Source organism: Ambystoma mexicanum, chromosome 2q (genome assembly GCF_040938575.1).
Source record: "Ambystoma mexicanum isolate Mex_15411 chromosome 2q, UKY_AmexF1_1, whole genome shotgun sequence".
Lineage (NCBI taxonomy): Eukaryota > Metazoa > Chordata > Amphibia > Caudata > Ambystomatidae > Ambystoma > Ambystoma mexicanum.
Genome location: NC_090924.1, coordinates 1481812174 through 1481829337, shown reverse-complemented (window position 1 = coordinate 1481829337; position 17164 = coordinate 1481812174). Strand labels below are relative to the sequence as shown.

Below are 17164 nucleotides of genomic sequence, written 5' to 3'. Positions count from 1 at the left end.
ATGGCATGCAACCAGCTGCAGCTTAATGCAGCAAAAACAGAGGTGATACTGTTCAAATCAGAGAAAAAGAACAAACATAGAATTAAACATGATACCACAGATTCTGGGCGAAGAGATTCAGTTTGCGAACAAAGTGAAAAACCTTGGGTGTATATGGCAAGAGAATCTGGCTAGTGAGGCACAGGTAGGGGCCAAAGTAAAAGCCGCATACCATTCCTTACGGATGCTTAGGAACATACTCCCCTTCATAGCAGCCCAAGATCACTCTGTGGTTGTAGGAGCGCTGGTAAACTCACATCTTGACTATTGTAATAGTCTGATGATAGGGATTCCAGCGAAACAGATGTTGAGACTTCAGAGCGCACAGAATGCAGCAGTTAGACTTATAGCCCACTTAAAGAAAAGAGACCATGTTTCAACATCCCGTAGAGCACTCCACTGGCTTATGGTGGAGGATCGGGTAAAATTTAAAGTGGCATGCCTCATGTATAAGTGCTACTATAAAACTGCACCCGGATACCTGACCACAAGAATTCACCATCACCAACCTACTAGAGACCTCCGGTCAGGAGATAAACTTCTGGTGGATGTTCCACATACCAAATGTACCTCGAAAGGCGATAGGAGGTTTTCTGTATCTGGGCCAAAAGTATGGAACGAGCTACCCGTCGCCATAAGATCATGTAAGTCTCTAGAGGGTTTCAGGAAAGAATTGAAAATCTACCTATTCAAGTGAACCTAACTATAGGGCAATTATAGCCTCCCACAGCTAAATGTCAATTCTTAGTTAACAACTGCGCCCGAATGCAAATTGGTCTGCCTGGTGCGTGTTTAGAAATAACCAAAATCAAATCAAAAGCAAATTAAACCAAACAATAATGTAAAAAATAAAATTGCAGAGAAGCAAATCCCCCATTCATAGGAATACATCCTGGTAGCACTAATATTTCTAACAGTTCGCCTATGGCTATCTATTGTATAATCGCTGGCATTGAGGGCCCTCGTTTCTGCCATCTCTGTACCTACAGTGTGAGATATAATTGGGTTAAGTATACACTACACATTTGCTTTTTATATTGCACTTTTGTTACTATAAACGCATTGCATTAATATTAAATCACATCTTAAAAACCTTTCCAAATACAGGAAAAGAGAGAGAGAGGAAGAGAGGGAGAAGGAGAGGGAGAGGGAGAGAGAGAGAGAGAGAGAGAGAGAGAGAGAGAGAGAGAGAGAGAGAGAGAGAGAGAGAGAGAGAGAGAGAGAGAGAGAGAGATTTAAACCAAATAAATCTTGCAATTGTTTGTGTATGCATTTTTGTATTTTTGTACATATCCTTTAATTTTATATACATTTGATTCTTTTTATTACATACACCTTTTTCTTCTATATCTTTTTAGTTCACTCTTTCGTGGTTTGTATGTCTCTTGTGAATGCTGTGCGGTATGAGCCCTCGTCATTATTATTAGTGCTATGTTTGTGTCGTTCTTTCCTTGACATGTTCTCCTTCCTCAGCTGTAACACTATTATGTGCTTTACGCACGTCTGATAGATGAATCCAATATTTCAGCTCCTTTACCTTCACGCAGTGGGTGTACAGTATACAACCTCATAGTGGCCGTGAATATGTGGAGCATTCCATCACCGCACACAGCTGCGTACATATACCATCTCCCCAGGCATTAGTTGGACATTTGGGCTATCACTTGCCAGAGTTACTGTGTCACTTTCACTTTCTCAGGTGAATGGTGGGGCTATTTGCTTTGCAATTATCTTGGCTGGGCAGTTTTCTTATGCATTCTTGAAACTCCTCACCCAGTACTGTGGCTGTTCTGTGTATGTTTGACATTCCTTTCAGGGGTGATAGTAGGGTATGCATGCCTCTCCCTGTCACTATCACGTAGGGTGACAAGTGGTGGTCTTTGCTAGGCTGGTTCCTTAATTCAAATAGTGTCAACGGCAAGCAGTACACCAAATTTTTCTTTAGGGTGTGGCATAATTTAAACAATCTGCTCATAAAGAGGCCATTGATTTTCTCCACAATTCCTTTAGCTTGCAGGTGATAAAGCGAACACAGCTTGTGTGTAATACCTAATATAGCAGATACTGCTTTAAATAAGTCATTGACAAAATGCGTCCCGTTGTTGGAATGGATGACATCACAGATCCCCCACCTGGGAAACACTTCCCTCACTAGAAATTACACTGCGCATTTCGCATCTGGGTGGGCGCAGGGTCTCGCTTCCACCCAATGCATGAAGGGACAGACCACCACAATCAGATATCGTGCTCCATTGCACCCTTCACCCATGTCTGCATAGTCAATCTGCAGTTCACAGAATTGTCCAGTGGGGCGGGGCAATCTCCCTCTCAATGTTCTTAACATCATTCCAGAGTTGTATGTTTGACATGTTATACATCCTATCACTAGCTTTGCCATGTGTTCCTGCACACCTGGCACAAACCAATTTTCCTGTATATCTGCTGCTATGTGTTGTTTTTCTGTATGTGCGGGGACGTGCAATTGCTGGAATGCTACCTCTAATAATTCCACCAGGATCACTACTTTCCCTGTACAATTTTGCCACCAGAGGAGGTCAGTGGGTGACTGAGTGCATCCTCTTTTTGCCCATAACTCTTATTCCTCCAATGGTGCCCTTTTTGCAGATTGATAATTTGTGAAACTGACATTGAGTTGTACCCTTCACCCCTTTCTTCTTCTGCATTTCCTTTTATTATGAATTCTCCTTGTGCTTCTCTTCCTAGGTAGGTTGCCTCTTTGGCAGTAGTGTCTGCTGCTGCATTGCCCAAAGAGATGGCGTCATCGTTGTTCATGTGGGCTTGGCACTTAACCAGGGCCACTATTCTTGGCTCTGTTAATGCTTCTATGAGCTCTTTCAAAAGCTCTGTATGTTGCACTGGGGACCCATCTGCTCTCCTAAACCCTCTCCTTCTCCACCGTGACAATCCTCCGTGCACTGTTGTGGTCATGCACGCTGAGTCTGTATAAATGGTAACTGCGCCCCTTTTGCTGTGTGTAATGCCACAATCAGTGCTACCAGCTCTGCTGCTTGTGCTGAAAAGTGTGGTGATAACCTCTTCTGTACTATTGTCTCATATTCCCCATCTTCCAATTGTACTACTGCTGCCCCTATGTGTTTTCCCCTGTCTCTTAGTTTATTGACACTGATCCATCCACAAAGTATACTTCCCCTTCCTCCATGGCATTCTTGTTTGCTTTGGGCATGTCATCATCCTCCTCTCTGTGTGTGGCACAGTCATGGCTTTGCATATCTTCTACAGTGCAGCCCTCAGTAAGGAAAGTAGCTGGATTTACTGTTTTGCACCGCACTATGTGTATGTTTACACTGGACAGAATGATCTCATAGGCTGTGGCTCTCTGTTTTGTCATTGTGGATTTTGCTCTTTCGAGTATGGCAAACAGTGAGTGCTCAACGAACAAGGTCACAGAGCATCCCATTACAATTGTGGCGCTTTTCTCAATTGCAAATGCGGCGGTTGCGAGAGCCTGTTCGCATGCAAAGTGTCCTTGCATTACTGCGTCTAGTGTTCCGCTATAGTATGCTATAAGCTTGTGCCCTAGGGACGTCTTTTGTGTCAGCACTGCTGTCATCAGCATTCCATTACAGTGTGAGAACAGATAGAACTCACCGTCATAATCAGGGGTTGCTAAAACGGGTGCTGTTGAAATCAATTCTTTGTGTGTGTCAAAAGCTGTGCTAATTTCTGGGGTCCATACTAATGTTGTATTTTCTCTTTGTGCCTCTTTTAGTGCGTACAGTAGGGGTTTTTGTATGCTGAGTAGTCTAATATGCAGGCGTGACAGTAATTGCACATGCCCAAAAATCTTTGCATTTCCTTTACCATGTCTGGTTTGCTTACTGCGCGCACCGCTGCTGCCCTGTCTGGTATTATTTGTTTACCATCTTTTGATATGAACTGTCCCAAATACAACACCTCCATTACGCAGTACTGCAATTTTTGTTTAGCTACTTTGTACCCCTTGGGGGCTAACAGGGTGAGCAGTATTATTGAGTCATGTCTGCACTCTTCCTCATTCTCCCTGCAAATTAGCAAATTATCTACATATTGAATAATGGTGCTCTTTGTGTCAATATTTATGAAGTCTTCATGCAGTATCCTGTTGAAAATACTTGGGCTTTTGCAATATCCCTGGGGCAATCTGCAATGCTCATACCTCTTCCCCCCCACCAAGGGTGTATGCTGTTAACTATTGCGACTCTGGGTCCAGTGGTACTGAGAAAAATGCATTTTTCAAGTCCACCACTGTGAAGCATGTCGCTGACTTTGGGATGCTGCACAAAAAGGTCGCAGGGTTTGGGAGAAGTGGAAATTCATTTTGTATGATGTCATTCAGAGGCCTTAAGTTCTGTATCACCCTCCAAGCCATGCCCTTCGTGATCAGATAAATGCAAGTGTTTCCTGGTGAATTTGATGGTACAATAATCCCTTGCTCTAATAGGGCTTCTATCGTTTCCTTTATCTCTTCCTCTGCCTCTCTAGATAGTGGGTACTGCTTTACACAGGGTATTAGTGCACCGGGTTTATGCTTGATCTTAACAGGGGTCACTTCCTGCAGTAGGCACACGTCGTGGGGCCCTGTGATCCAGAGTATGGACGGTACCTGTTGCATGTCTTCATTGAAAAATGCTGGTGGTGTACTGACAATGGCCATGAGGGGTGTCATCACTTGTCTATGTTGGATCATTATTTCACATGGGATAGAGATCTCCATTATTACCTCTCCATCAGTGTCACCGTCAGTAAACAGCTCCTTGTCTGATATGTTGCACAGCGCTACATTGGAGTCTATGCACAGCGCTGTCTGCCATTCACACCCATGCGTGTCCATTCCTATTATCGCAATCCTTCATGTGGATACTTGCACACTGTGCAGATCTATGGACACTATCGACCCTGGCATCACCTCTGGGGTGGCCACGGGTCGAAATACAAATTCTGATGGTACTCGCCACTCTTGGCATATTATCTCTGGCACTACTCTCGCCAACACCTGTATCACCTGCACAAACATGTCTGGGTCAACGGGTAGCCCACGTATTGTTAGTTCATTCACTTGTGTATGTATAAGCAACATGACCCTCATGGCGCATATGCCCGGTGTTGAACACACTATGCCTCTTTGTGTAAAGGATATTGTCATATTAAACTTGCTGCGGAGATCCCTCCCCAACAGGTTTATGGGCGAGTCTTCATAGTACAGCACGGGTGCTCGCATTGTTTTACCCCTACCGTTACGTCCAAATCTTCAGTATATGGAACATCGTCCACTGCCCCATAAAATCCCTGTGTCTCTATTTTCCTACTCGAAAGCAGAAACCGGCCTTCTTTTAGACACGGTTTTTCCACTTCAGAGTCCACCATAAAGATCAATTGTTTGTTTCCTATCTCCACCCCCACCAGTGGTTCATCGTCTGCGCGAAGGGTTGTTGATAGTACTGGACACAAAAGTGTTCTCTGTGGGCTGTCCTATGCTGGGTGTCTCATATTTTCATGATTGTTGAAAACATTGTCTCCCACCACGGCTGTTCCCCTGAATGGTGCGTTGTTCGCTGGGGTGGCAAATGGGTTACCGCGTGCTGTTGTCATGTGACTCTGTGAGGGTGGGTGTTGCTGTATGCCTTGAGGGGGTGCTCTTTGTTCATATGTGTACCGGTGATCTACTTGTTCCTCATGTCTAAATCCGCCCATCGGCAAGCCATAGGGGCTACTCGGGTGGGGGTGGCCATACTGTTGTTCATTTTGGTAAGGTGCCATGGGGCGGCTTTGACATTCTCTTGAAAAATGTCCCCACCTCCCACAGTTCCAACATGTTCCTTGCCCTCCTCCTCTGGGGCTCTGTGTTCCGTAACCCCTCTTGACCCTCTGTACCCACCTCTTGCTCCTCTTCTGCCCCTTCCTTGCCATTGTGGCCCTCCATACTGCTACTCGTCGGCCCATTGCTCCTGTCCGTTTGTTGCCCAATTTGCTGCCATTCTTGCCTGTATTGCTATTGGCCCCTCCTCTCCATCTGCCAGTCGCTCTGCAGGGAGGGCAGCAGCTACTGCTGCGACCTTCACCAATTTCGTTTGTACTAATTTGGCTTCATCTGCCAACCTTTTCTGCACTATCTCTTTTTCCCTCTGTTTGATCCTCCTACAGTGGTGTACTAAAGATGCTCTCTATTTCGGGCCAGCCTTTTGCGGTCTATCCCGGAAATTTTATCAAGTGCCTTCTGTATTTCATTTGGCAGGCCCCTCTTGATTATGAAGTAGAAAAGGGAGGTAGATTGGTCCCAAGCCGTGCCTGTCTCCGCTCTCCACATGTCCTGCACTGAAGAATGTAAGCTGAAGCATCCTCGTCCTCCCCCATAGTGCACTGCATAACCAACTGTAAATCGGGGGTGTCAGGGAATGTGTCCCTCAGTGCATCCCACACTTGGGCCCTCACAGTGTTAAATGATGCCCCATCATGGCGGTCACAATCTAGAGTGACCCGTGGGAACTCCCCCTTCGCCCACACCCTGTTCGCTTGGTCGCCTACTGCAGAGACCAACAAACTCTTAACATCACCAATGGCTAAGGGGACCCCTGCAGTGTTTTTCTCAAATGCATATATCCACTTACTAGCCCCACTGAAAGTGGAGGCAATGTCTTCAGTACGTTTTTTTTGTCAATCTGCGCCCACGGGACATAATGCGGCTTTCCCGCCCCCTTGTGTATCAATGGCATTTGTAACTTGCTCTTCCTTCTTCCCATACTCACCTTTACTCCTTTTTTCCCTGTTACTGGCCACTTTCCGGTCCTATTTCTTAATCTCCCTTGCCACCCCTCCTCATTACCTTCCTCGCTGGATGATGAGGCCATGAGCAGGGACGCTCCACCTGACATCCCGCCTACCGCCTAATCTGCTTCATTTCCTTCCTCATGTTCATCTAGATCACTCCAATATTCTCTCTCTCTTACAGATAAAACACCCTCTTGCTCCGTGCTCACCTGTATCTCCTCCTGGTCTACCTGTATGATTCTAGTGGGGGCATCATTAATACAAAATAGAATCTCCCCCTTTTTCCCCCACTATATTTGCTGATGTATTGGGTGTTTGTGGCGGCGGTGTCTGCTCGCCCCCTTGTGAATGTGTGTTTTGTTCACATAGTCCTCTGAGTCGTGTTAATTCTGTTTGCGTCATGTTTAATCATGTTTCTAAGTCTTGTGTTAGCTGTCCATATTTAACAGAGGGGTGCACATCTGTCCGAACGAGCCTTTTGGATCATACAGGGGTGGGGCTAGGACTGTTGCTTGTGACACAGAGGGTGTGTTTAGCTTTGATACATACACGGGATTGCTATATCCCTCTGCAGGCTTCGTTAACATTGGGTATAGTGGTACATGCACTATTGGATTTTCCTTGCTCTCCTCCTCCCCCTTGCTGTTATTTGTTGCCTGGGGAGACGTACTTTGACCCTTACCCTTATTTACGGGTACTCCTTCGAATAATCTCCATAAATCCAATACTTCCCTTCTGTTTTGGAGCCCTTTGCCCCTATGCTTAATGATAAAATATGTTGCTACCATGTCTAACATTGATTTATGAAAAGAGCCCCTTTAGGCCATACCTGGGGCATACCTTCTCCTTTCATCTCTGTGCGCCATTGTTCGTGATATTTCTTAATTTTTTCACTGTACCCTGGTAAACTTTAACATATATGCATACGTGGCGTTTCTGCCCCCATCGCGCCTTAATTATCACCTCTGGTATATGTATGCAAATATGGACAATCTAATATGTTTTCCAACCAATTTCTTAAGCACAATAACCCATTTTTTTCACCAAAATTATTGCAATACTGTTTACAAAAAATACTTTTTGTTAGATTTTCAATTGTCTCACTTTTTCATTACTGAACCAAAATTAAACAGGACATTGGCCACGTGACATATAACACTTAATCGGACAGACGCAACACAAGTCATTCAAAATTGAACAAAAACCTTATATATGAACATTAAAACATAGACCCTGCCAGCCTAGGGACCCCTTTTCCCCCGTATCCCTGTTTCACCCAAAACCTCGCCCCTGTCCTGGCCCCTCATGGACCATCCTCTAAGATACAGGAAATGGATAAGGAAAAAACAAAAAGCATTTCGAAAAAAACTATTCCGAGTCTTTTCCTTACACAAGACTCCTACTTTTTTCACTTTGTCATCATTTAATCCTGTACTAGTCGATAGTACTATGAGGCGCCACCTTCTACACCCTTGCGGCACTAGTTTCCCATACCTCTGTTCACCTCTTGTCCTCTTTATAAACTCCTAATGGCCATATGCGAAAGAAGAAGGCAGCAAAGAAAAGGCCCCTGCTGCAAACTGAAAAATCTCCTATTTTTATCCCCACCTTAAAACCGCCCACCTTCTTTTATGGTCTCCTGCACTTGATACTCACGGGTCTGCCTTGATGCGAGAGCCTCCGGACCCGGTCTTGTCAAGGTGCCGCCCCACACTCAACGGCCACACCCGGCCACCGGCGAGCGGTATGGATGGGTATTTGCAAAGCCGGGACCTGTGGAACCTTCTGGCCTAATGTGCACACGTCTAAGAGTACAAGTTGCCGTAGGTGGGAAGCCTTGAAGGGGGCGCGCCCTGGATCTCGCTGCTGTGGCCGGGGGATGTCTCGTGCCAAAATGGACAAAAGAACGCTATTGGGTCAGGGTCACCAAATGAAAGCTGCCATTCCCCACAATTACAGTAAAATAACCAAATAAGAGACACTAATGGACACCCCCCAGTAGGGAATGATACCAGGACCAAGTGCAGGTGAGGTAAAAGACAAGTCTTTATATATAGTAAAAAGGGGCACGCAGAGGACTCTGCTTACTCCGAGACGCTCTACCCAAAAAACAGAAAATGCATGTTATATTACAAAAACACCTCATCTATGACGTGTGCTATAGGTGATACATTCAGTAGTATTCATTGGACAAAGGGGACTGGCCAATATGTAACACATATGGATGGTGTTCCTTCATTGGTTGGTTCCAAGTTGTAACTTGGCCACACATATTTTGAGCATTAGTTATAAATCTCGACATGTAATTCATTTTTAGTAAACTTTTAACGTGGACAATAAAAAGTAGGGGTACATGGGTTCAGGTGCCTTATCGAACACAGTATTTCAATAACACATTCATCAATTATCTCCTTGGATCTATTGAGGGCGTTTTACCGTTTGTTAGTACAAGAAGAATGTATGGCCACATGGGATTAGTGCTAGGGTGGTGAACTGGAGAGGCACACGGGCGAGGGGCATGCAACTGTTCATCAAAAGACTGTGGGGTCAGGGGGATTGTGGTCTATATTTCTTTAAAGCGGGTCTGTTGGTGCAGAGGCAGGTTTGTGGAGACAAATGTTTTTTTTCCAGGACCAGGCTCCGGCCTGGTCACACACAGGGCAGTGATGTAAAAGGAGGATGAGAGATACAGTGTTTAGTTTGTTACTTCTCGCGCCCAAGCTTCTGTGAGAACAGGACAGCCGCAGAGACGGCAGGGAGGAGGAGGTGGGGGATGGCACGCTGGCTGTGCGTGGACAATGAAGGGGAGAGGTGCAGGCCTGCATTCAGCATTTACATGTGGCCAAGTATAAAAATTGAGTCTGTAACTAAACAAAATGGAGTCTCATGGCCTGTATGCCATGCACGGTTATGTGTCATTCAATGGGTACCGCACACCTTGGCCAGAGGCGCGTTTTCAACCGCAGAATGAGCATATTGTGTGCATTAAGTAGGAAAGAAGGGGGGCCTGGTAGACCCTTCCTTCCTCACATGAGTGGAGGCTGCTATTAGGATCTCTGTTTTGTCCACATTAAGAGCTATTGAGTTCTGACTCATCCAAGAGTGTGTGAGAGAATGAGAGAATAAATGGCCGGGATGGCCTTTGAGTCGGCGGAGTAGGAGCCAGAGAGCTTGAGGATGACCTGGGTGTCATCGAGCAACAGGAGTAGAGGAAGGATATAAATGTTGAAGAGAGTGGGAGATAGTGAGGATCCCTGAGGAACACCCTGTTTCAATAAAGAGGGTGTGGATGAGCAATCATTAATAACGACAAGAGCGTTGCGAGGGCCTAAAAAGGATGCTAGTCATTGTGTAGTAAGCTTGGTACATCCAACAAGAGATTGCAGCCTAGATGCTAGAAGCTCGTGGTCGACTAAATCGAACGTGGCAGAAATATCTAACAACATCAGAAGTGCTGGATGGCTGCGCTCGATAATAGACGCCAGATTGGATTTTAAATCAAGCATGGCCGATTCTGTTCCATGACGGGCATGATAACCTGATTGACGAGGTCCCAAGATTGAATTATCATCAATACATTTTTGTAGCTGTAGATAGGCCACACGGTCCTTAACCTCAAGTAAGAACTTAACCATAAATACAGGGCCATTGACTCGGGCCCTGTAATATATAAATTACATGGACGCGGTAGCGTCCATGTAATTATGGTTCAGTTGGTGTTTCCATTGGAAGAGCATTTTTTGGGTGGCTTATAACTTCGCTCCCTCTGGACGAATCCTCACCAAACTTTGCAAAAATAGTATATGGCCCACTCTGAATTTTTTTCCAAAGTTTGGAGAGGTTTGGTCTATATATAGTTATAGGGGGGGTCCCAAAACTTTTGTTTTTTCCCATAGACATAATGGGAAAAACTTTGCGCACGCCTACAGCCCAAACCGCTGGACAGATTTACACCAAATTTGCGGCAGGAGCGGTGGCTTGGTCCCGAAAGCGTGCTTTTGAAAATTTGGTGTAAATCCGACCAGTAGTTTTTTTTTAAATGACCAAAATGTAAGGCAAGAAAATTAGTGATATCTCGGTTCGCTTCGCGGACGGACTTCCCGGTTCGCTCCGCGGACAGTGCCCTGATTGTTGAGTGACTTGCGCGATGTCCGCGGACATCCGACGTGTTCGCTGATTGGATGGCGTGGTGCGTGAAGCACGTCAGATTTTCTTTGTGATGTCATCTTTGATGTCCTGGGTGTTAGTGTTAGCAGTGCACGGTGGTGCAAGTTATGGTTGCTTATCTTACCATAACTGCTGAATTTCAGGGGGTTTTCGGCTTTACTTTGAACCATAACATCTCTTTAACACATTTTTTTTAGTGAATTTGATAGGTTTTTAGTAGCGCAACTTAACCATAACGTCCCTTTAAACAAAGTTTTTTCACTGAATTTCATAGGTTTTTAGTAGCGCAACTTAACCATAACGTCCCTTTTAACAAAGGTTTTTCACTGAATATATATATATATATATTATTTATTTTACAGGGGTAGCAAGGGAGATTGCAGGGGTAGAAAGGGAGAACATAGGGTTTGTGGCGGCGACCCCTGGCGACCCTCAAATGACATCCCTGAAGCCATCACCAGGCCTTCTCTGCCATTTAACTTCCTATGCAGTTTGTCCAAGGAACCAACAATCAGTTGCTCCGACAACACTTTTTCCGGCTCTGAAAATGTAATTTCTAGCCCTGATGATCCTTTTTTAAATTGTGGCTCCTAGGGTGACATAATTATTGGCATGGTCTAAGAAAGGCATGGTGTCAAACAGTGAAAACAGACACAAGTGATCACAGTTCAAGGGTGTTTATTGAACTTCAATGGGTTGGTTCAACGGCTATCTAATCCTAAATCTAAAGCTGGGAGCAAGCTACAACCATCAAATAATAACAACTCAGTCCTAGTTAAATTCCCACGTTTTCAGCATGGGACAAAGCAGCACGTTGAGCTCCACACACACTCTGGTTTCTTGGCCACGAGGAAACAGTTCAAAGCACAGGTATTACGGCCTTCTGCCAAAGTCTCTCTCCCAATGCCAGTGTCTTATTGCAGAGGGGCTGACATAAAAAACACCAAAGTTCTTTCTTATAGGACTTTCACATTCACAAGTTAGCAACTGGTCTTGCTCATTCAGGCTTGGACCACGGATCTCCCTCGTTCGGGCTCAGGCCCTTAAGCACAATGTGCACAATTGGTCTCCCTCATTCAGGCTCGGACCACGTACCTCCCTTGTTCGGGCTCAGACCCCTTTGTATCAAAAACCAAAGACTTTTTATTGTATAATGGGTTTTGCTTGAACCATCGTAGGACCACTTTGATTCACTCCATTTCCTATTCTTTGTCTTTTTATTTTGCTTCTGCCACTTCTTGACTGAATACCTCACAGAGACCTTCGATTGAGCGAACGCGTGGTGCTGGACCACTCTGTCACGAATATTATATCTTCTTTGCCACATCCATCAGCCATTAGGCTTTCCTTGCATCTTTCATCACACGGGTTATCAATCTCTATCTTTTCCTTCTTCATACAATGTTGCAGCTTGCAACCTTGAGTTAAAAAAAGGCCAGTCTTGCGTCAGTTTCCCCAACTCACCGGCTGTGTTGATCTTTCTTTGATCTTGGAGCCAAGGACGGTACCAAGGCAGCTTCTGCCTCTCCACGACTCTGTCAGCCATGCAGGAGGGCCCCGGATATCTCCGACACACAATGCAGGATTCTTCAGTCTGGTTTCCTGGCTTCATGCTTTTTAGTCCGAAGGTTTCTTAGAAAGTAACGGCTTTCCGTCGGAAAGGTCAAGGGGATCTCCTTCCTTGTGCACCCTTCTTGGTTTGCCGTCTTTCTTCCCTCGTTCAGCTGCTGTCTCAAAACTGCAGTTCCTTTGTGTGTTTTGCCTAGCTCAAAGTGTGCCCCCGTGCTCTGCCTTTTATCCATGTGGGGAAGCTTAATGGACGTCAGGTATGAAAGGTTACCAGTAATTGTCTGACCTTGCCTGACCATAGTAGTGGGACATATCAGGTATACTGCTGGGGTGTGAGTCAGTTTTCTCCCAGAGCGAGCTGTCCATGTGAAAGTGTTTGTTTATGGAAAGGGGGTAGAGTTCCCATATATCCTACCCGGTAGGATGGGGAAAAGGTGTTGCAGGGAGAGGGATACCGCGTCTTGCCATCAGGTGTCCCCCTCTCACTCCCTGTAGACCTTTCACCCAGGTGATCCTCCTGCACTGGTCCACCCCCAGGATCTGGATCCAACCGCAATGGCCATGCCCTGGCCACCTGAGAGAGAGACCACGGGGACTAGCGGGTGACACCCCTTCTGGGTTCTCACAGTGGGAATGCAGGCAGAGTGGAGATGGTTATGAGTTGGGCTACTTAGCATGCATTTGTTATTTAAGAATTGTACATAGAACAGAGATGTTGGAATTGAAACTTTCTCAACCGAACCCAATGACGGCTGCTCTATCATGAATGATCAAACACAAAAAGTTAGGTTTGTCGAGATCACAATTATGTATGTTACTTATCTTGTCCTAAAGTGCAGTTGCAGCATGTATACTCCCCCACACCCACATTCCCTCCAGCACTGTGCACACACACACAGACACAGACGGTCCACTGCACTGCACAAACCTCCTACAACACTACACAAACCAACTGCACCAGCACCATACCCTTTATACCCAGCACTGCAAAACAAAAACACACACACCAACCCCAGCACCATACTGTACATGTGCCCCACCCAAGTACTGCAGGCATACAATATACACACACTGCTCTCACGCACAGACAACTACCACAACGGTGCATGCACAAACACAAGTACCCCGTCACTGCATACTCACCACCCACAGTACTGTACATACTGCCATTAGGACTGCCTACACACTGCCTCATCACCACACACATACAACCATAATGGAAGCTGGCCTTGAAGGGCTAACTGAGCATACTGGAATCTTAGATGACTATGCTTTGTGGACATAATAACAACTTGCTTCACTGTGATAACTATTACAAGTGAAATATGGCCTGACTGTTCCTAGCATACTGGGCATAGTTACACCTGGCACAGCTCTGCTAACTACATATATCCCGGACAATGGTTTCTATATCTGAGATGTGGATGGCAATTGGCCAAATTAATGGGCTTTCATGCCAATATATTGAACCAATGCAAGTCCTTTGTATTTTGTACCATCACTTGGAAATGGTGTGAATATCTGGGCCTTTGATGGCAATAACAGAGCATATTGTGCCACTACCTGGGCTTAGGGTGAATATTGGCCAATGATTAGAGCACCTGGACACACCATACCAATGGCTGTATACCAGCCACATCTATTGGCGTTACCAATGCTTGCAGTAGGGCAGGTTATGGATGCCGGGGGGCGAGGGGGCGGGGTGATGGGTCAGAGCTAGGGGCCTCAGGAGAGAATGTAGAATTTATGGGAATGAGGATTGCCCTCCACCCTCCTCCCCCATCCAGGGGGCATTCAGATCCTACCCCTCCAGTTAGTGACCCTCATATGCCTTCAGGATCTTACTCTGAATCTAAGATTGTATGCTACAGCCATGGAGGGCACAGTCTCTAAACAGGTTACACTCCCACACTGGGCTGTCCAAAGGATCGTGTAGGCCCTCCCTCAGGACTGTCACAGAGTCTCCTAATGGGTTTCTCCATCTGTACCCCCTCTCTCTCTCACAAGCCAACAATAGGATTTTGACTCTCAGGCCACTGCGCAGTGTGTCGCGTAGGTGACTTTTTTGCATCCAGCATATTGTAACTCGAGAATATTTGATCTGAACTACTAGAGTGAGGCCCTTCTGTCTCTGATTCACTTCTTAGCATTTTGGTGAACCTAGAATAATGGTCTGTTTCATTCTCCCTGCAGAGGACATCACCATGGACCCAAATACAGCCAACCCAGAACTGAGCCTTTCTGAGGACCACAGGAGCATCATTTGGATGGATTCCAAGCAAGAGGTGCCCAACAATCCTGATCGGTTCTATCCCATGCTCTGTGTGCTCGGCTCCAAGGCCTTCACTGGAGGCAGGCAGTACTGGGAGGTGGATGTTGGGAGCGGCATGGAATGGGCTCTGGGTGTGGCTGAGGAGTCTGTCCGCAGGAAAGGGTGGATTAACTTCTCTCCAGAGGAGCACATCTGGGCTCTTGGGTTGCACAGTGATCAGTACCAGGCCCTCACCTCTCCTGACTGGAGCCACATATCTCTCGGAGAGAGCGCAGAGAAGATTGCCATCTTCCTGGACTACGAAGGAGGACAGCTGTCCTTTTACAATGCCGAGACCATGTCCCATATCTACACATTCACTGTGTCGTTCAGCGAGAAGATCTTCCCTTTCTTCCACACCTGGGACAAGCATGTACCAATCACTATCTGTGCATAGAGTTGTGGGGCGAAATCCACTTCACTTTCACACAGGAGACCGCAGAGCGGTTCCACCATAGACACTCGTGGCTGATGCCTATTGGATGTAAGAGCAAACCACCTGAGTTGAATTCCTTAGCAGAGTATTGTGCACAGCTGCCCCTCTTGGAATTGCCAGTGTTTTCTCTGCAATAAATTGTCCCCCGACTGCCATTTCGTGTCCGTGTCGTGTGCTTTGTCTAGGTATTCTCACAGTATTTTACATTTGTGTTTGTTTTTCAGCACTGAAAGAAGGTTTTCTTTTAAATTGTTTTTCACATGTGCATCATAAAGCTTACATTTAGAGGTGCAAATCACAATGCATGGAAAAATAACCCAACAAAGGCATGCAAGCCCAGTTTAGCTCATGGCGAGCCGAGTCCTGCACGGGCCACCGTCTCCAAAACACATATCAGGTGGAGAGGAGTCCTCCACTCTCCTTACCACCAAACAAACATTTAAAAGCAGGTGGAAGTGTATTTAAACCCAACCCCCTGTCCCTACACAGGGAAGAGAGGTGGTTGTTCTCTAGCTATCTCCGCCCTCCCCCCAACAACATACACATCATGGGTGCACGCGTTTATGCAGCCCCTTTCTAATCTACACACATTCATAACTAGACGGTATGTTCTATAATACACACAGGTAGCTGGGGGACAGCTTCTATCTATCCCCAAACACACTTAAAGTCACACATTATTAGGCACCTTCTCTGCATTCCACGCATAAGTAGAAGGTTGGTTATTTCCATCTTTTGGCACTCCGATTGTATCAGCTAAGGTCTTCTCACAGAATGTTATATTTGTGTATGTTTATCAGCACCGAAAACTTGGGTGTTGTCTTGGACAGGCTGCTTTTCCTCGTCCCACACCTCCACAAGCCACACCTCCACAGTTTCAGCCACACCTCCACAAGCCACACCTCCACAGTTTCAGCCACACCTCCACAGTTTCAGCCACACCTCCACAAGCCACACCTCCACAGTTTCAGCCACACGTCAGACGCATTCTTCCCCTCCTCACCACCAGATACTACAAGTGTCATCAGCAATGTTCCTGTCCTGCCTGGACCTAATCGCCCCCTACTGTTAGCCGAAAAACTGGATCCAGCAATTAGAGATCATCCAGGATAAAGCTGGCAGAATTGAACCTTGGCCTGAAAGCCTTTGGCCATATTACACCAGCACTGGCTCCCAAACACTGCCAGTTATGTCCCTCTGTTACAGGGCACATTAGAATCAAGGATCAACCGACCTTTAACACAATGTCATTAAATATCTCACATCCAAGGCTCCGACATCCTGCTCTGATGTCAGTGCCTTCAGCATATATATATATATATATATATATATATATATATATATATATAAATCCTGCAGAGGTATTTTCATGGGTCCTGAAGAAGAGCGACCGAACATCTTAAGTCCACGAAGTCCATGTTGAGATGGAAATGAGTATATCCCACCCTTCTAGGTGCTTTCAGGTGGGGCGAATCCCGTATGGGATAGTGTAGTGTATAAGGGGGGAGAGAACCGCGCTATGACACTCGGTGCGGAGCCAATATTGCGCGACCAGCAGATGCATAACACTAGGAGACACATGGAAAGAAACACCATTCTGTAGTTATGACAAAAGCACAGGCTTGCATGGCTGCGCTGCTCCAGCCAAGATCCATGGAAAGATGTAACTAGGCCCAAAATCATTAAGCCAGAATGAAGCCGCACCACCAGTTCTCACGGAAGTTCACTTCCCTCATTTCCCTTCACTGTTGCAAACCTATAGTATATTTTGGAGAAATGCACCCTGCAAGAGCGTGAGACAATACCAGGCTCAGCGCAGCACCCATTCATCACAACTCAGCTGCCAGCAGGGCTAT

General features: G+C 46.0%; 1 protein-coding gene across 1 annotated transcript in view; it reads left to right on the top strand.

The window, feature by feature from the left end:
• Positions 1-15463, top strand: part of LOC138569104 (E3 ubiquitin-protein ligase TRIM39-like) — a 433411-nt gene extending 417948 nt beyond the window's left edge. Inside the window, exon 7 of the mRNA XM_069646769.1 lies at positions 14755-15463. Coding sequence (XP_069502870.1) covers positions 14755-15269 — 515 coding nt within the window. The 3' untranslated portion in view covers positions 15270-15463. The remainder of the gene's footprint in view (positions 1-14754) is intronic.
• The last annotated feature ends 1701 nt before the right edge of the window (positions 15464-17164 follow it).